This window comes from Trichechus manatus, unplaced genomic scaffold, assembly GCF_000243295.1.
Source record: "Trichechus manatus latirostris isolate Lorelei unplaced genomic scaffold, TriManLat1.0 scaffold00015, whole genome shotgun sequence".
NCBI classification, from domain to species: domain Eukaryota; kingdom Metazoa; phylum Chordata; class Mammalia; order Sirenia; family Trichechidae; genus Trichechus; species Trichechus manatus.
The window spans coordinates 12207259-12227998 of NW_004443951.1; the positions used below are offsets into that span (position 1 = coordinate 12207259).

General features: G+C 49.5%; 1 protein-coding gene across 6 annotated transcripts in view; it reads left to right on the forward strand.

Moving 5' to 3' along the window:
* The window catches only part of ERI3 (ERI1 exoribonuclease family member 3), a 147567-nt gene that overhangs the window by 98563 nt on the left and 28264 nt on the right, over nt 1–20740 (forward strand). For 5 of the 6 annotated variants that reach the window (XM_004371816.2, XM_012554285.1, XM_012554287.1 and 2 more), the window contains one exon: nt 14678–14777. The exons of the other annotated variant lie outside the window; for it this stretch is intronic. In XM_004371816.2, the coding sequence (XP_004371873.1) occupies nt 14678–14777 (100 nt within the window). The remainder of the gene's footprint in view (nt 1–14677; nt 14778–20740) is intronic. 6 annotated transcript variants of the gene reach the window in all.

Sequence of the window (20740 nt, forward strand, 5' to 3'; positions counted from 1 at the left end):
TGCGCCCTGCCTGCTGGGGCGTGCCGCGCTCTCAGATCTGCCAGCCGGCCCACCCCGCTCCTACCTGAACTGGAGCAAAAAGCCAAGGGTAAAGCAGACACAAATATCTCCATCGCACTTGGAGACATCATTGCTTTTACCACCCTTTTCAAGTGGAGGCCTGTCGAGTTCTCAAAGGACTGTGGGCAGAGGGAGTGGGGACCCAGACTTCAGGCTGGAATAGCATCTGCTGCTTTTAGGGCCTGTGAGAGTGAAGTTTCCTTCCTTCACCTGAAATAGATATCAGGGGTCAGGGAGAGAGAGATAAGACCGTCCCTAGACCGATCAAGTAAGAGTACTAGACCATATGTAATATGTAATTAAGCAAAGTACTATTGAGAGAACTGGGCATGAAGGTCAGAGTGGGACATGGAAGAGGGAAGAAGAGAAATCAGGGAGGGCTTCCTGAAGGTGGTGTCCTGGCAGACAGGATTTAGAGTGGATAGAAGAAGGTGAGTGTTCTAGGTGGGGAAATAGCATAAGAAAAGATGTGAGAGCAACTCTTGGGAGGTTAAAGAGCCTCAGATCTGGTGAATTTCAGACCAGGGAAGTACTTAAGGAATAAAGTAATTAAGCCCCTCATATTCCAAGTGAGGAAACTGAGGCCTGGGGACGAGAGTTGTCATCTTCCGAAATGATTTTCTAAGTCCTGTTGCTTGTTCTAAAGGTGCCCCCTTCCTGTCATCCTGGGACTATACAGTGAGCCTATCCCTCTTCTCTCTCCTGTGGCTTTGTTCACATCCTTTTAACCTTTATGTTTGCAACCAGAAGATCTTGGCTTAGGTTCACTGCTGCTAGGTCTCCTGCCCCTCCCCAGGAGCCTTGGCCCGGGGTCCTCCTCATAGTCCTGTCCCTGTCCCCTACCCTCCACTCTGTGTGAGGAATGATGTTCCAGCTAGCCACCCACTGCTTGTGTGGAGGGGAGGACCAGGCAGCAGCAGGCCCCATTCTGGGCTCCAGATACGTCTAGGCACTTTCTTCCTTTGTATCCCTACCATAATTCGCTCTAATCACTCTCCGTAGTAGTTACTGGTTTCTATGTCTGTTTCCCCTCAAAGGACCTTGAGTTCTGTGAGGACCGGGTTTATATGTGATTCCCTTTGAGTTGCCAGGATCTGGCAGGCCTTCAGTGAATATGTGAATGTTCACCAAATGAATGAGTGATAGTTCAGCTGCTTATGCAGTTTCCTTCCTTCTTCCAGATAGAAAATAGTCTTGGTTCTCTATTAGTTTTACTCAGGCCTGGCTACCTAGGAATAGGGAGGGGTGGTGTGCAAAGAAACTAACTTTTAACATTGGTAGAGCACCCCAGTATCATATAGTGTGACAGTGGTAGACCCTTGGATGGCTTCCCATTGCCTGAGGAAAATGTATAAAAAACCCTTACCATGTCCTTGGAGGACCTGTGTGGGCTAGCATCTCCTGCCTTCCTCACTAGCCACATCTAAAGGCTTGCTTTCTGTGCTCCAGGACCACCAGCCTTCATTTGGTACCTTCCAGTGCTGTGTTAGAGTTTGCCTAAGGGCCTTAGGATGTATCATTTCCTTCGTCCCCAGTACTTCCCCTTCCCAGTCAGTCTCTGTTTACCTGTGGTCAGGGAAGCTTTCCTCAACTAGATCAAGTCCCCCTCTTCTGTCCTGTCATAACAGCTTATGTTTCTTCTTTAAGCTCTTATTGCACCTGTAACTTAATGATTATTTATGTTGCTATTTACTTAATATCTGCTGTCTCCAATAGGCTGTAAGCTCTATAAGGACAAGATTGTGTCTGTATTGCTGACTGAATATAGCCTGCTGTGTAATAGGCTCACAATAAATGTTTGTTGTGAATGAGTCAATGTGATTCCAAAGCTCACTGTATCATACCTCTTCCTGAATAGAGTGAAGATTGAGTTGACAAAAGGAGACACAGGAACTGGCTGTTGGGCATGCCAGAGAGGAGGTTCTCTGGACCATATCTCTGGGAGCTCTAGTGTTCAACCTTCTGTCTTTCAGCCTTCCTTTCTTCCTCCAAAGATCGGAGAAGAGAAGGGCCTCATCTGGCTCTAAAGGCTTGTACTCTTACAGACTCATGTACCACCCATATGCTTTCTTAGGACTTTCTTGTCTCAGACCACTGAACTGAGCTCCTGGCCCACACCTAGGCATCTCACCTAGGATGTCCCTCTGAATGTCATCTTGGTCCTTCTCACAATTTCCTTCCGGGCCCAGTTAGGATTCCCCCCTCTGGCTCTTGCAGCATTTGGGCCCTGCACTGCCTTATTTTACATGTGTATTTACGTGTGTCTCCTTCTGACCTGGAAGCTCCATGAGGATAATGGCCTGGTTTACTTTATCTGTGTATCTTCAACACCCAGCTCGGGGCTTAGCACATGGTAGTTGTTCAATAAATGTGTGTTATATAACCAAGTCAATGAAGAGGGAGAGGAATCTGGGACGAATGTTTTGAACAGCCTTCTCGTTTTTCCCAGAAGAATGAATGTGGATGTGCTGTGTAAGCATACACATGCATGAGTATGTGAGGGGTGGGAAGGTTGTGGTGGTGACACATGCTCAATAAAGGGTTATATTTTAATTTGGAAATCTGGTTAGAAACTTAAAGTGCTTTGCCCAAGTGCTAACTACTGCTGCTGTTGTTGTTAGGTGCCGTCCAGTCTATGTACAACAGAACAAAACACTGCCCGGTCCTGCGCCATCCTCACAATCATTGCTGTATTTGAGCCCATTGTTGCAGCTGCTGTGTCAATCCATCTCCTTGAGGGTCTTCCTCTTTTTCATTGACCTTCTACTTTACCAAGCATGATGTCCTTCTCCAGGGACTGATCCCTCCTGATAACATGTCCAAAGTTCATGAGATGAAGTCTTGCCATCCTTGCTTCTAAGGAGCATTCTGGCTCTACTTCTTCCAAGACAGATTTATTTGTGCTTCTGGCAGTCCATGGTATATTCAGTATTCTTCGCCAATAATTCAAATGCATCCATTCTTCTTTGATTTTCCTTATTCACTGTCCAGCTTTCACATGCATATGAGGAGATTGAAAATACCGTGGCTTGGGTCAGGTGCACCTTCGTCCTGAAAGTGACACTTTGCTTTTTAACACTTTAAAGAGGTTTTTTGCAACAGATTTGCCCAACGCAATGCATCATTTGATTTCTCGACTGCAGCTTCCATGGGTGTTGATTGTGGATCCAAGTAAAATGAAATCCTAGACAACTTCAATATTTTCTCCATTTATCATGATGTTGATTATTGGTCCAGTTGTGAGGATTTTTGTTTTCTTTATGTTGATGTGCAATCCATACTGAAGACTGTAGTGTTTGATCTTCATCAGTAAGTGCTTCAAGTCCTCTTCACTTTCAGCAAGCAAGGTTGTGTCATCTGCATATTGCAGGTTGTTAATGAGTCTCCGTTCAATCCTGATGCCCCGTTCTTCTTCATATAGTCCAGCTTCTCTGATTATTTGCTCAACATACATATTGAATAAGTATGGTGAAAGGATACAACCCTGATTTTAAACCACGCAGTATTGCCTTGTTCTGTTCGACTGCCTCTGGGTCTATGTACAGGTTCTACATGAACACAATTGAGTGTTCTGGAATCCCCATTCTTCACAGTGTTATCCATATTTGTTATGATCCACACAGTCGAATGCCTTTGCATAGTCAGTAAAACACAGGTAAACATCTTACTGGTATTCTGTGCCTTCAGCCAAGAACCATCTGACATTAGCAGTGATATCCCTCATTCCACATCCTCTTCTGAATCCGCCTTCACTTTCTGGCTGTTTCTTGTTGATGTACTGCTGCAACCGTTTTTTAATTATCTTCAGCAAAATTTTACTTGCGTGTGATATTAATGATATTGTTGGATAATTTCTGCATTCTGTTGAATCACCATTCTTTGGAATGGGCACAGATATGGATCTCTTCCAGTCAGTTGGCCAGGTAGTTGTCTTCCACATTTCTTGGCATAGATGAGTGCTTCCGGCGTTGCGTCTGTTTGTTGAAACATCTCAATTGATATTCCTTCAATTCCTGGAGCCTTGTTTTTCCCTAATGCCTTCAGTGCACCTTGGACTTCTTCCTTCAGTACCATCGGCTCTTGATCATACGCCACCTCTTGAAATGGTTGAACGTCAACCAATTCTTATTGGTACAATGACTCTGTGTATTCCTTCCATCTTCTTTTGATGCTTCCTGTGCCATTCAGTATTTTGCCTGTAGAATCCTTCAATATTGCTACTCAGGGCTTGAAGTGTCTCCTTTTTTTTAGGAAAAAGGACATGATTTTTCTCTTTCATCTTCAGGCCTGTCTAACTTCTGAGAGTCAAACTTAGCAAAATGCCTGCCCTTCACTGGGGACTAGTTACATGCCAAGTTCAAAGCTTTGGACTTGAAACATAGAATTCTGCTTTGCAGACTAATTCTGACACCCCTGAGGGGATTAGCCCTAATGCTCAGTATCAGGAAAAGGGTTAGGAGAGACAGGATCATTTGGCATGTTTAAGCTGCAGTCCCGAGCCCCTCCTCTCTCCGTATAGACCTGGGTGAGAGGACATAAGAACACAGACTCTTGGGTTTTGGGATGACTGGGAGATGACCATAGTTATCAAAAATCCACTTGTCATACAATATGAAAGGCCAGGCATCAGGGAGAGAATTGGGGAGGAATGATCCCTGGGAGAATTGGGTTTGTTCAGCTCAGGGATAGGACCAAGAGGCAGAGATATCCCAGAAAGGACTAGGCCAGAGGGAGAGAGTATGTGTAGAGTAGCAAGAGGAATTCTGGTCTAGATGGCTGTAAGGCAAGAACTGCCTTGTTCTTTACAAGTACCTTTGAGGGCCTTGCTGGTTTGAAGGAAAGGCAACACCCCTTACCATGGAGATGATTTGGTGCTGTAATGGCAGGAGATCTGAAAGTCCTCACTGAGCCTTTTGGTTGAGTCTGACTGTGTGGTCTCTGCCACAGACTCTTCCCTGAGCAACCACTAGACAGGTAAGCACCCTGATCTCAGTCCAGACTATCTGCTAGCCCTGGATGCTGAAGGCTCTGCCCATGGGTAAGGCACTGGGGAGATGGGGGTTTTGGTCCATCTTACTAGTGCCCTACATTCCCCATGTCATAATCGGGTCCTAATCTGGGAGAGGTAGCATGGGGGTGAAGGGGGGTGGGGGGGAGTACATTGAGCCTTCTGCCTTAACTGAATTTCCATACCTCCTGTTGTTAATTATAGAGATGTAATAATGCGATTAGTGCACGATTAAAAAAAATCCCTGATATGATTACCATGGATTTAATATCACATGATATATCATTATATCGTTATGCAGTGACAGATGTAATTGAAATACACTTATTGGAGCCGGGGGTGGTGTTTCATTCAATCCCCAGCACCCCGGGGAGGAAAGCGCTGCCTAAAAAGAAGCAGTGGGAGAGAAAATTGTAATGAAAACAAAGAAAACTCACAATGTAGCTCTTACCCTGGGCAACTGGTTCAGACGGACCTCCTGCCTTAGACACCAGTGACAGAGCACGTGGCACCCCAGATGGGCCACCCTCTTCTGCTAGAGCTGAGACAGCATAACTCAGGAGCTTCTTATCTTGTTCTCATCCTAGAAACTTCACTGTCCCCAGGTACCCTCTGACTCAGCAATGAAGCAAGGGCTCTGGGAGCATTAGGTAGATTACTCCACTTGAAAATATACTGAAGAACCTCAGAATGAGCTGGCAGCTGTCCTCCACTTCTGGGGCCCCCAGTGCCAAATGTTGTAGAATCTGGACCTGTAGCACAACCCCTGTCCTTGCTCTGGTGGTAGCCCAGTGCACTAGAGGCAGCTGTCCTGTTGTAGGCTGTGAGCAGTAAGGTTAAGTACACGGAGAAGACAATTATCCCGCTCAAGTTCTGTTGATGGACGGCGGTGGCTGCAGCTCTGGGGCCTCTGGAGTATGTCGGTAGCCAGAGAACACTGCACACAACAGAATCACCAGTTGGGGGTTTGGAGGATGGACTTGTGTCACGTTATGTGAGTGCCCATTGTTTTGCTGCCATAGCTGTGCTGGCCAAGAATCTGGTGGGTCTGAGGAACAGGGTGGGACTACCCGAAAGTCTGAAGAATTCAGAAAAGGAGAAGGGGTCAGGAACAGTCTCCCTTTTTTTTCCTAACGTAGGCAATTGACCCGAATTTTAAGGATGGCTATGGAGGGATTGCTCTTCTGGGCAGGAACAACAGTGGTTTCTGAAAGAGACTGGGTAGGATTGGCAGGAGTGGCAGCTCTGAAACCAAGCCTTCCTTCTTGACAGGATTTTACTCCCCCAAAATGTCTTTTCCTCCCTTCCTTCCCCCTTTCTTCTGTAGAGATCATTTAGAGAAACAGCAGATACAGCCTCTGCCCTTAAGAATCTCCCGGCATTATGGGGTAACAGGTTTATAAACAGATGTTACAGGTGCTATGATGCTATGATAGAAGTCTCTTCAGAGTATGGGTGTATCTAAAGGAGGGGGTGAGTCAGGAAAGACTTTGTAAAGGAAGGTACTTCTGAGGTGAATGTTGACAGAGAAGTATGTGTGCATTAGGACAAAAAGAAGAAGGCCGAGGGCATTCTAGACAGGCTGAAGGAATTGCTTGAGTGAAGGCATAGAGGCATGAAACAGCAATCTCGGACTTGCTGAGCAGTAAGGAAGAAGAAAGAATCAATGTTGATCTCCACATTTCTTGTTTGGTAGATTAGGTAGAAGGTACTGTCTTCCCCTGGGATTTGGGAACTCAGGAGGAGAAGGAGCAGTTTGGAGAAGAAGATGTTGAAGTGGGTTTTAAACATATTAAGAATGAAGGGCCTGTGTGACATCAGGTGGAAATGCCAGGTAGGCAATAGAATATATATGCTTGACACTCAAGTGGTGGCAAGAAATAGAGATTTGGAAGACAAGGGAATTGAAGAAGTCACCCAGGGAAAGTGGTAGAATGTAGAAGAAAGAGAGAGCGTGTGAACACACATGTAGGATGGGCAGATGCAGAGGAAACTATATAGGAGATTGTGTAGAAGACATCGGAGAGATAGGAAAACTGAAAGAGTAGAATGTCGAGAATTTCAAAGATGGAGTGGGCTGCAGAGCAGCCAGGGCAGGTATGTCCATAGCAGGATGTGGGCAATGTGGAGAAGATTGTTGACCTTATAGCAGGAGCTGTTTCAGTAGGGATGGAAACCAAACTACGGTGAGTTAGGAAGTGATGGAGTTTTGAGTAAATGGAGGTGAGCAGAGATGACTTTGAGAAGCTTGGTTGTTAACAGGAGAGAGAATAGGCAGTAACTGGTTGGGGATGTGGAGTGAATGGAGGACTTTTAAAATAATCAAATACTTATTTAGCTTTCTATGAGCCAGTTATTGTTTTAAGCATTTTTCATATGATATTTTATTTAATCCTCATAGCACCTCTATAAATAGGAACTATTGTTACTTCTGTTTTATAAAGACGAAACTGAGGCACAGAGAAATTATGTCAAGATGATACAGCTTCAAGTGCATTTAAATGCTAAGGGGAAGGAACCAGCAGAGAAGGGGAGGTTAAGAATTTAGAAAGAAAGGAACTACAAGGTGGAGCAAGGTGCTGGTGAGATGCAAAGCTTGAGTAAGGGATTGGCTTTATACAGGAAGCAAGGTATCTCCTCTGTGATAATAGGAGAGGCAAAGGAACAGGTGGGTGAGGATACAGAGGCATTTGTAGATGAGGGACATGTAGTTGAAAGAGTTCTACCTAGTGTCTTATTTTTCTGAAAGTAGGAGGGGAGGTAGGATTATTGGGTACCATTGAGGGCTGCTAAGGTTGTGATCTTGGAATAGGTGCTTCCAACACATAAGAGTGATCTTTTCTGTTAATCGTAAGAATGATTAGCTCAAGTGCAAGTGTAGAGAAAGGGAGTTGAGGTTTTGATGGGAAGGTGTGCTAGGATAAGTAGGCAAGGGAGTTGAAGATTGGGGAATGAGTGATCGAAGTGACAAATGTAAGGGTTCAGGCTTGGTCAAAAAGAGATTGAGGTCAGAAAGGGATGGACAGACTGGGCAAAAAGCAAGAGTAGAAGGGAGAGAGGGTACAGTAACTGGAAGGATAGGAGGCTGGGGTCGGAGTGGAATCTGTCATTGTAAGATGTCAGAGGAAGAGCAGTTCTGGGTGATAACAAAGCCCAGGATGTGGCCGTCGGAATAAATGGCTGATATAGGTAGAGGAGGAAGGTGATTAGAGCACAGGGAGCTGAAAAACTGAGAGGCAAGCTTCATGGGTGGATCTTCCTGTAGATACTGATGTCCCAGAGGGAGAGGAAGAATAGTCTAGAAGCAGTAGGAATGATGAAGTTGAAGGTATCTGCAGAGTATATTCAGAAGTGAGTAGCTCTTGGTTTTCTATTAGTATTATTGCTACATAACAAATCACCCCAAAACTTAGTAACTTAAAATAACAACAAATATTTTATACTATTATATGTAATGGTTTCTGTGGGTCAGGAATTCAGGAAGGGCTCAGCTAGGTGGTTTTGGCTCAGGATCTCTCATGTAGTTGTAGTCAGACAGCGACTGGAGCTGGATTAATGTGTAGCTGGAGCAGCGAGGGGCTGACTTGGCATCTCTCTTTTTTCACCTAGTCTCATGACTTCTCTCTGTGGTATCTCTGCATGGGCTAGTTTGAGTTTCCTCACAGCATGGCCGCCTCAGGGCAGTCTGACTGCTTACATGGCAGCTAAAGGCTCCTGGAGAAGTGTTCCAGAATGAAGTAGAAACTGTCTCAGCTTTTCTAAAATAGCCTTGAAATCACATAGCATTACTTCTGCCTTACTCTGTTGGTTAAAAGTCACAAAAGCGTACTCTATTTCAAGGGGAGGGGACATAGACTCTACCTTTTGATGGCAGATGTGTCGAAGTCATATCATATTGTAAGAAGAGCATGTAGGATGAGGGATAGTGCTGCAGCCATCATTGGAAAGTATAATGTGCCACGATTGGTGTTAGGCTGAACCTGGAAAAGGGAGAGGGAACAGTATTCTGAAAGGGAATGTGCATTTTGGGTTTCCCCAGCACGGCACCAAGAATATCTGGAGGTGGCAATGGAGTGGGTGTTCTTGGCTTACCTCAGGTTACCTGGGGGATGGTACTGTTATCCCATTTTGCAGTACAGGAAACTGAGCCCAGAGAGGTTTAGTAACTTGTCCAAAGTTATAGTACTAATAACCGGCAGAACTAGGAATCAAATCCAGGTTTGTTGGATTCCTGAGCCCTACACATACTACCTTGCTATAAGGCATGGGTTGCTGGGTAATTCATAAGTATACATGGCATGTGCCATCCTAATGTTTACTTGTGGCCTTGGTACTTGGTTTACCAGCTATAGAAGTGTTGGTCAGTTGGAGCAAGAGGTTGTATTTAATCTGCCAGACTTTCTCTCTCTTACCCCCTAGAGTGTCACCTTTACAGCTTTATCTCTGTTGGGTGTTTGTAGGGATGGCAAGTGACTTGATTTAGTTCCTATTCTTGGGAAATGACCCATCACCCTAGGCCCACAGGGTGACAAGTTACCCAGAGATACGGGTAAAGAGAAAAAGCTTGTTCCTTCCTGCCTCATGGGGATGCTGGATGTGCTGGTGCCGGCTTGGAAGCCCTGGGTTTTCTGGAAGTCGCAGAGCAGTCTGTGCTTGTGTCTGCAGTCTGAGCTGGGTTCTAGCCCTTTGGCCCAGCCACTGCCCTGCCCACTCTGTGTCCACCCTACTCTCAGCACCCTGGTAGGTAGTAATATGGGTGGGCAGAGACACCATAGCAGCTGTTGATGCCTCTTCTTTCCTCTTTGAAGGATCTGATGCTGCTGCCGATGAGGGCTACTTCATCTATTAAACCCAATACACTTGTCGCAGCTGCTAAGCCCCCGTAAGCCGCCGGGCGCCGTGTTTGTGATGGGACTGACAGTGCATGGAGGAGGCTGATTATACACGATTCCATTTCGCGGGCCCAGCAATGTAATTTCACAGGGCGATCAGCGTTTGCATGTAATAGCAGCCTGTGCTGAGGTGTCAGAATATTAAAGGCGCTAATGGCAAAGCTCCCTGTTACACAGGGGGCCACCCGCCGCGCCTACAGCAGGGCTGCGCGGCAGGCCCGTCGCAGATGGCTGGCCACTAAGCTAATGGGGCAGCAGCCAAGGCGGGCAGAGCTGCGAGAGGGGAGAGCCAGCCGGGAGCAGCTCGGCACCTGCTTCCCTGCGCATGGAAATTACAGCAGCCCAAGGGAAGGGAAGTGTGCGTGCCTGCCTGGCATAGGGTGGGCTGGGGTGGGTGGCAGACCCGCATCTTTCACCCCTGACTTTACCTGCCTCCATGGCCCAGCATCATTACCTGCCTTAGATAGGATTCAGGGGCTCTTCAGTCATTCATCTGACCACCCCCCCACAGCCAGGAAGCCCAGGGGCTAGGATCCAACTCTGCATAGCTGGGCAGGTGGGCCCTGATGGCTGGGGAGGTACAGCTGGAGAAGTGGCACCCAGAGAATTTGGAACCAGTCTTGGGAAAAGGGCTCAGGCACAAGCTTTTGGCAAGAGCCTTTAAAACAGAAGGGAGCCCTGGTGGTACAGTGGTTAAGAGCTACAGTGAGCTATGGCTGTTAACCAAAAGGCTGACAGTTTGAATCCACCAGGCGCTCCTTGGAAACCCTGTGGGGCAGTTCTGCTCTGTCCTGTAGGGTCACTATGAGTTGGAACTGAGTCAACGGCAATGGGGCTACTTAAAACAGATTCCTACATCATCCTGATCAGGGTCAGAAAGCTTCATCCTGATCAGGGTCAGAAAGCTTCTGGGCCTTTACCCCCATCCCTTACAGGCTGGAAGGAAAGAGAGGGAGGAAGCAGGCGAGAGTAAAAGAGGTGGGCCCTGGGGCCCCTTGATGCCAGTATTGTTATTGGTATGCAGAGTTAGGAAGCAGTGCCTCAAGATGTGTTCCTTCTGCCTACACTGGCTGCCCCAGACACACCCAAACCCTTGTCTGTGCTGTAACCAAACTTGTTCCTGCCATTCTCTTTTGTCCTTGCTGTGTCTTCTGCCTGGAGTATTGTCCTTCCTGTTCATCTGTCAAACCCTCCCAACCCTCCAGTACCCCTTGCTCCAGGCAGACTTCCTAGCCTGCTCCAACACCTCTTGGGCCTGCCTGTCTTCGTTGTCCCCTGGGGGCAGCCCACAGGGCTCAGCCTCCCTGATCCTCCTGTGCTGATGGTTTCCTGGGTACCAGCCTTGACTTCTCAGTCAGAATCTCTGAGACGTAGCCCCCATATCACCTTACCCTGAGCTGGACTCCAGGAAGGGCTTTGCTAAGATTCGTAGACAGATGTAATATCTTAAGGAGGACATCTGGAGGGAGTGTGGCATGGAAGAATGGGCAGAGTAACCTGAGAGAGTCTGGTGCACATGTTATATGGTTGGGTTTATGTATCTGTGTGGAGCGGTGGGCTTTAGAAATGGGTGCCTGGGAATGTGGGTACAGGTGCAGAGGGGCAGCAGGTGCAAGGACCCAGACCACACGTTGGTAGGAGCACAAATTGCTGTAGGACCCTCTGTGTCCTCTGGGTAGCTATTTGATGTCTGCTTGCTGTGCCTGAGGGGTACCCAAGATGGCAAGAGTTTGGGGGAAGCTTGAGGTGCTGTGCCTAGGGGGATTCTGTGAGGCTGGTAGTCTTGTCTGAAGGTTCAGCTCTGTGGCAGTACATGGGAGAGACATACCAAGGCTCTCAGCAGGAGCAGCAGAGGGAGAGCCCAGGCTAAAGCAGAGCAGTTTTAATTAACCGTTTTAAATATCATTTTGGACTTTGGCTGGTATGGTATGTGAAGGCCCCGCTGGAAGCAGCATTTGTAAAAATTAAATCCCTCTTATTGGAGCTTGGCAGACCCATGTGCGTGCACTGCCCCTCCCCCCCGCCCCGTGCCCCCCTGAGGAAGCGCTGGATGAGGCCATGTCATGGCAGCAATTGGTTATCACGCCTTATCTGGGAATATGAAACTGTGTGGCATGACACCCGCGGCCGCAGTGGAGACGCCAATTCATCTCGCCCTAGCTCTGACAAGCTAGACTGCCCTTCCTGAAAGGCATCCGTCAGGCGGGATGGGGCTGTCGCCTTGCCTGGTACCTCTGTTTTTTTGCTGTGGACTCCAACTTGCTCTGGTCCAGTCTGGCCCAGCCTGGCCCTCCTGGGCTCTGTTGCCCTCCATCCCTGTTCCACACATCCCAGTCTGTGGAAGGTCTTGGGGAGACATAATTATAATAATAATCTAATCACGGTGATGCGTCAGGGCAAGCATCTAATGTTATCTGAAGTGGTCTTCCCGCTTAGCTGTGATAAGACTCAGGATGACGTGCAGATAACGTTGAGCTGCCCTGTCCCCAAGCTGCAAGCAGAGCTGAGGGGCCTCAGCAGCCCTGCCGCCCGCCCGCCGCTTTAAGCCGGGAAGCGGCAGCACCTGCTAATGCAAGTGTTTAATATTTGATGGGCTGGGATAAAGCAGGATCACCTTCGAATTGAATTGAGTGTCAGCCGAGAATCTATTACTGAAATTCGGGTGTGATTTGACAGCAAAGTAGACGATGTTATTCTTCACTAGTTACTGCAATCTTCTCCCCGACATCACTTAAATATTTTTTTCTTTGCTTGCGTAAACACACATTATCCTTCCTTTTTCCCCCTTCCTTCCCTTTTTCCTTTTTAGAGGGGAAAAAAAAAACCTATCTAGCTCGCCTTCCCTGGGCTGATAGAGTAGATTGTTATTTCTTTATTTGTCCTATTAAATGGAATTTCTGATCGTTTAATCCGGCCTTTGTAAGTGATTTTAAAGTACTTGAAAGCCGGCCCGCCACTGCTCTCTGGCCCGCTGAGCTCCAGCCTCGGTCCTGACCATGCTCAGCTGCTCATCCAGCTGTGCACCGCCCACCGGCTGCTTTTCCTCGCTGCCTGCCTCCTCTGCCTTCCTGTCCTCACCCCTGTCCTTGTGGCTCATACTCAGGCCGAATTTGTGGGTACAGCTGTGGCCTGAGAAACGGTGGAGAAGGCTTGGCTGGGAAGTTGGATTGTGGCTGGTGTACCTCTGTGGTCAAGGATAACAGCTTGGAGGGTGCTAAGGCTAAAGTACCCTGGCTCCTGGCCTCCAAGGGCTCGTGGGACTAGAGGGTTGGTTCCTGCAGCTGTGAAGGAAGCTCCTTGGCCCAGGCACAAACTCTATGCCCAGCCTCCCATCTTTGGTTTCTGCCCCTGTGGTGGGCCCTCTCCCCTGTGAGGGAGTCTCTAGTGGGATAAGGCCCTCCTGGGTCCAGTGATGGGTGGGGACACTGCAGTGCCTGTCTGACCATGGCTTGCTGTCACTTTAACTCCATCAGTGGACCTGCCATCCAACTTCTGAGAACTCACCCATGCTTCACTCCCACTAACCACCACTGTCCCACAAGCTGTCACCTTCCTGCCACAGGGAGGAACGGCAGCCTGGTGTTTGGGGACTTCTAAGGTGAGAGGATGGGTAATGTTTGAAGTGTCAGCTAGCTGCACAGATCCACAGGTAAAGGACGGGACTTTGTTAGCAGGCTAAGTAGGAATTCAGTCCCCATAGGGCCACTTAATTGTGTTCTAACCCATGTAAGTCCCTTCTTTTTGGGCCTCGGTTTCCTAATCTGTGGCTTCAGGTCAGTTATGCCTGGCCCATGGGACTACAAGGAAGGATGCCATCCCTCTCCTGCCATATGTCCCCTGCTCTCCCATGGAGGTTGCTGGCAGCCAGGTGGTGTGGGCAGGGTATGGAGGGGGGCAATGGAGTGCTAGGGGCCTGAACAGATCGATGCCCCCAGCACTTCCTTCCCCAACCCCAGGAAAACAATTAAGCACAGATCGATGGGTGGCCGCTTTGAATATGCATAAGTGAACATTGACCTTCAGCAGGAGCATCTGCTCCCCCACCACACACACATATACACACACACACACACACACAGACACACACACACACTTCATGTGCTCCCCTCACAGCTGCTTGAGTCGACCAGGTGACCTTACTTCCCTCCTCAGTTGCACCCCGACATGGCACTCACAGCCTTCTGCAGCCAGATCTGCATCACAGTCAGAAGCAGCATGACTGTGGGCAGGCCATTGGCTCCAGGCTTCAGTTTTCCCACCTGTGGAGTGAAATTCGGATATGTTGGTCTCCAAGGTCCCTTCCTGAGACTAGTCCCTGTGACCAGTAATACTGTGGGGAGGGGGTCAGCGGTGTTAAGGGGCCCTGGAGGGGTGCAAATCTAAGGAGAGGTGCATGGTAAAGCGGGGGTCCTTGTGAGAGAAGGGGTCCTGATGAGATATTAGTAAATGGGTGCACTCTGGAGAGGAGCCCTGGTAGGAGCATCCATTGAGGGCTGGGGGACTGTGATGGGTGGAAGCCCAGGTGAAAGGGGCTCTGGAGAAGGAAGGGGCTTTCTGGTGGGGCCTGGTGAAAGGGGACCCAGTGAGGGGACTCTCATGAGTTGAAATGATGAGAGTAAGCCCTTGGTGGGAAGATTTGGGGCGGGGGGGCCCTGGTGAATGGGGATGGTTCTTGAGTCAGGGCCTCTTTTAACCACTCTTATCTCCTGTCTTCCAGGCTTACAGCTTTGCCATGGGCTGCTGGCCCAAGAATGGACTTCTAGACATGAACAAGGGCCTCAGTCTGCAACACATTGGCCGGCCCCACAGCGGTATTGGTCAGTCCCTCTGCATATCCCCCTGGCAGCTCGGTCAGTCCCCTGCCCACATGCCCCAGTCCCCCGGCACACACGGGTTTAGTGGCTCATTCAGGGCCCCAACTGGGCTCTCTCCATAGCTGGGGGATGGGGATGGGGGAGGAATGAGGGGAGGGTGAGAAGGGACCACTGAAAAGGACCTCTCAAAACAACATTTAGGAGAAGGCTGGAGTCTGGGCTTTGGGTGGGTCATAGGTGGCCTTGCATTCAGGCCAATGAACCCCTGTTCCTGGCTGTATCTCTAGTGGGTGATGTCCTCAGAGGGCTGGGCACATGTCAGCTTACCCACCCCCCATGGAGCTGGAGGAGGCTGTTTAATATTGTTTCAAGTCTGTGGCCACTAAACTGGGCAATCAATGGGAGTTAAGGAGATGAATTATTTAAACCTCACCAGCTTTTAATTAGTCAGGGTCCTTCTGACCGATGGCTCCGTCCACAGGGTATTGACTCCCCAACAGGAGCAGCAGCTTCCATTGAGCAGTGCCTGGTTTGGGAGGGACCACTTGGGGTACAAGGTGGGGGGGTGCACCCTCAGGGAGATTCCTGCTTGGGAAAGGGCTGGAGTGGCTGTGATTCCAGGCAATTGATTGGGGAGACACTGCTAGCTTTTGATATATCAGTATGGATAAGTGTTGATGTATCAGTATGGATATGTGTCTGTATCTGTGTATCTGTGTGTGAAACCTTTAGCTATATGTCTCTGTGTGTCTAAGAGTATGTGTCCATGTATTTGTATATCTGTGGGGATGTGTGTGGGGGCATAACAGCTTATCGGTGTCTATCTTTCTGAGGGTGTGTATTTGTATATGTAAGCAACCATCAGCTTGTGTGTATCTGTCAGAAAGTATATCTGTTTGTTTCTACGTTCTTATTTTGTCAGAGTGCGCACGTGTGTGCATACAAATGCTTTCAAGCCAAGTACTTGACAGGCATAGATAGGCTTTGTTCCAAGTGGGGAGGAGCTGGAGTATTCCTGAGTGGTGTTATGACATTATCATAACCTGTGTACCTTTGGGGAGATATGGATTTGGTGGGAGGCTGAAGAGATACACTAGAAGGACAAGAGCTTCAAACCAGTCACCTGCTACAGACTAGCCCCTTCATCCATTCCATGGTGGGTGCTTGGAATGCTGAGTGGAAGTCCCTGTCCTCAGGGAGCTCACATCCTAGGGGGAGACAGGGACTGAAATTGGTGGTTGCCCCAGGGTACTAAGGGCTGAGATAGAAACACCTGGGCAACCCCAAGGGTGGTTTCCCCTGTCTTCAGTTCCCCACGTAGCTGCTGCTTCATTTACATCTCATTGACTTCTGAGGTACTCCATATTATTCTTGCTGGGACATACCAAGGTTCTCCTGGAGCCGAGGTGGGGCAGGGGGAGGTGGGGGTAGGGGAGAAGCATTCAGCAGGGCTGTGAGTTGGGGGTTCCCACAGCAACTACTGTTCCCTGTCATAGAAGCTATTCCATACGACCTAAAGGAGACACCAAACTCAGCAAGGCGATCTGCTTGCGAGGTCAGTGGGAAGTATCCTGGAGATGAGGACCCTTGAATCAGGATCCTTGAAGGATGAATAGGGGTTTGTGAGGCAGGAAAATGGGAGAAGGATTTCTAGGTAGAGGGACCTCTGTAGAGAAAGCCCAGCATGTTGAGAAGATAAGTTCAGACATCTTCAAGTAGTTTCCTATGACTGGAGTGGGGACTTGGCTAGAAAATAGAGAAATAAGCAGGGCCTTGACTGCCAGGTTAAAGGGTATGGATTTTTCCTTAGGTTTTAAGCAGACATAGGAGGTTTGTGAAGGAGAGAATGACATAGTCAGAGCTCGGATTCAGAATCAGTGAGGCAGTTTGTGCTGCACAAATCTGTTCGTGGTAGGTGCTCAAAAAATATTTATGGATGGATGGATGAATGAGTGAGTAAATGAATCAGTGAAAGAGTTATGGGAAAGGGAGGGACCAGGGACAGAGGACCAGTAAGAAGACTTGCAGTGGTCCAGAGGAGGAGCTTCCAGTAATTGAGTCTGGCTGGTGAGAGGAGCTGGGTTAATGCAACCTGCACAGCCCTGAGCTAGGTGCCTTGCTTCTGTGCACCCGTCTGAGGTTGTGTTTGTGAGTGGAAGGAGTTCCCTGTTGCCTCTGTTTGCTGCCTCTTGGGACTCTGTGATGGCCTTCTTGTCTGTCCACCCATACTGACCCTGGGTTAGAACACCTGATGTATTGCCTGCTCCTTCAGAGAAAGAAGTTTCTCCATCTGGAACAACCCAAGGCTCTCAGTGACAGTGGAGGATGGGCTGTGGAGTCAGAGGAAGTTCTGACTCTACCACCCAGAGCCCTGTAACCCTAAGCGAGAGGCAGTGCTGCCTGCCCTCTCAGGGCCGTTCAGTGAAGGGAAAGTTCAGTGAGGTCCACTGTGTAAAAAGGGCTGGTACAGTGCCTGGCATACAGTGGGTGCTTGAGGAGCTCCCTTCTCGTTTTGCCTTGTCTCATCAGCTTGGCCCTGCCACCACCAGGGGCTCCTTAAGGCACTGGGGGGTTCCTGGCACTTGGTGTTTGTAGTCCTTGAATGAAGGGGGCTGCCCTGCCAGCTCCTAGCTGGCTCTGAGGTATGGGTGAGGGTGCTTGGAAGAGAGGGAGGATGTAGGGCATTAATTGGGCTTGGAGAGGAAGGAGGGGAGGCGTGGGTTTTGAGCAGTGAGGTTAATGGCCCTCGTGCCAAAGAGACAGCTTTAATGAGCTTCAGCTGGCGGTGCCCCGAGTTACTGTGCGTGCTAAAAGGGTCGCGCTGTAAGAGTTTGATGTGGACTGTTTCCCAGCCCTGGGGTCAGAGGTCAGCGCCTGTCACTGGCCACTCAGGCTGGTCCTCAGTGACATGGTGCTAATTAACTGTGTGAGGAGCTGCCAGCCTGGTGTGGGGAGTGGTATGTATATTGATGGGGGAGAAGACAGGCATGGGATGATGATGGGCAAGGGTTCTGCAGGTGTCACAGCTTAGCCATCTCCAGGGTCTGTTTGGTTCTCGCACGATGCCATGGGTGGGTGGCAGCGGTGGAGTGTGCAAATCACTGATGAGTCTAGGTGCCAGAAATTGGACCCTTCTCCTGAGCCTCTTTCTAAGGTATGTGTGGCCTGTTGGGCCTTCCTGGCAGGGACTCCTGATGAGCAGAGGTGTGATACGGGTGCTGAGAGAGCAAGGAGGCAGGCTTGCTGCGGGGGTTGGGTTGACAGATGTAGAAATGTACTGGTAAAGAAGACAGACATACTCCCGTGCCCCCACAGAGCTCATGGGCAGAACCGTCAGGACAGGTGATGGCCTGGCTCTGGGGACGGAGGGAGAGGTAGGATTCAGGGATGGCAAAGGAGAGTCTGGAGACAATGGAGCTCTGGGCAGAAACAGGGGCGTCAGGGTGTCAAAGGCAGTAAGCATAGTCATCCTAGATTTGGCTTTGGGAGCCTGGTGACCAGGGTGGGCCAGAGACTCCAAGTTAGGGCAGCCTCAGAAGGGGACTCGTGAGTTCTGTGTGGTTATTTCTTCATTTCAGTAAAGGGTCAACATTATTTCAGGGCACTTTATATTAACTAATTTAATTTTCATAACTGTCTTTTATTTCACAATCTTTTGAAGACAGGTGTCATTGTTCCCATTTTACAGATCAGGAAACTGAGGCTCAGTTAAGCGGCTTGCCTAAGGTCATACAGCTAGTTGAGTTGAGTTTAGGAGTCTGGATTCAAACCCAGGTCCATCTGAGTGCAAAGCCTGGATTCTTATCACTGTGCTGAACTATGAAGCACCTTTTAGGTGTCAGGCTTTGTGCTTCTAACAGAGGCAACATGGAGGAAAACAAGCTCACTTCCCCCATTTCCCTCAGTGCCATAGGAAACATGCAGGTATTGACAAAAGGGAAGGGAGGCACTGCCACCCCATCACCCTGCTGCAGTCGCCCTCAGAGCCGGGGTCCTGCAACTATTGGCTTCTTACCTCCTTCTGGCTCCGACAGTTCTTATTCTGTGATTTCAATTTGCTCCCCACCTCTTGGCCCAGGAAAATTCTGACCATCTTCCAGAGGCCACCTCCTCTGAGAATACTGCCTGACCCTCCCAGTGTGAGTATATAGAATACACCCTTGGGCCCTGATTATAATTTGCCTGGGGTAATGATCAGGCCCTACATACTTGAGCTGTCTAAGGGCGGGACCCAGGCCTCCTTCTCTTCCTTCTTTTTGGAAATCTGCACAGGAAATGTCAGTAAAATCTCACCTATTGTTGAGAAATGGAGGCCCCACAGACTGCTGGCTTCAGTTGGTTGGGAGAACAACTGGAAGCTTCCCTGATGCCTGGCTGGATGGTCCTGCCCTGGGAGCTTAGCCCCTGTGCTGAGGGACTGAGGAGAGACCTGCTGAGGCTCTTGGTACAGGTGGGATGGCCAGAGACCAAGTGGACTCTCTCAGGAGCTTGTTGCCCAGCATGGTTTGGCAAGAGAGCTGGGCTGGCAGCTGGCAGGAGGTGGCAGGGTGGGGGCCAGACCTCCATAGGGGGCAGTAGTGGCCTGCGGTCCACCCTGAAGGAGTGGGGTGTCTATCAAGAGTCCAGTCAGAGCGCATTAGCTCTGTGACATGGATCTCATTAGCGCCCGTGAGAGGTGTCACTGCGGGAGAATCTTTTCGGCTCAGGGAGATGCTTGTACCAAAAGGAAGAAAGGACAGTGACAGCCTTTTCTCTGCCGCCTCTGCCGCCACGCTCACTGGGCCGCCCGCCCTCCTCCTCGTGGAGGGGTGGGGGTGCTGGCTAATGAGCTCGTCTACAGTACAGCTTTGCCTTTCCCTCCTTGAAGTTTCCCAGGTCCCTCTGAAGACCTCGGGCCTGGGATTAGCACACACCAAATGCCAGCCCCCCTCTTGCCCAGCAGGGAGTTCCTTCTGATCACCCTGATCTTGCTACCATAGGCAAGGGAAGGGAGGTGATGCCAAGACAGGGCCACTATGGCCTGAGGGGAGGAGGGACTTGAATTCCTGGGAAGGCTCAAGCCCCTCTGCCTCCCTTGGCAGTGACCATGTCCACTTCTCTGCAGTGGGCTCTTTCTTCCAAGAGTTGCAATCTTCTCCTCCCTTCCCCTCCCCTTTCCCTATGACATCTCCTATCCCGGCAGTGATGAACCCTCCTCTCCAGGCAGCGAAGAATGTGGCAACTCTGGCTGAGGGTTCAGCAGGTAGCATTTAGATCTGATCTGATATGTGGCTTCCTGGCTCAGCTAGATCGCTTCAGAATCATCAAGGGCCTAGTTTCTGGACTTTGAGTGGGCCGAGGGTGGTGAAGTGTTGATATGAGGTCCCTGCAGACCTTGATCTTTGATATCCCTCTCCTCGTCTGTCTCAGAGAGGCATCTTGCTTCCCTGCCCTGCCCTCAGCTTTGGCCATCCTCAGGGCTGGGAGGAAAGGCGTCAGCCTAGCTGCCTTATAAGGAGCCCTGGTGGCACAGTGGTTAAGGAGCTCAGCTGCTAACCAAAAGGTCTGTGGTTCGAACTCACCAGCCACTCTGTGGGAGAAAGATGTGGTGGTCTGCCTTCATAAAGATTTACAGCTTTGGAAACCTACAGGGCAGTTCTACTCTGTCCTGTAGAGTCGCTAACACAGCTAAGAGTGTGTGCTTCCCCAGCACTACCCACCCCATCCAGTTCTTTCTGGTGTGGCCCGGAGAAAGTGAGGAGCCAGGGGGATGGATGGCCATGGGAAAGGATTGCTCTGTAGGCATGAACAGGTTCTTCACTGGCCTACCTGGATAATGCTAGATAGTGTCTCGTGTGCTGGCCCCCTTGGAGCCCCCGGGACAGCTGAGGAATTGGTTCATCTTCATAGCATCCACAGATGGAAAAATGGGCAGATGGATGGATGGATGGGTGGATGCGTGGGTGGATGCGTGGATGGGTGGGTGG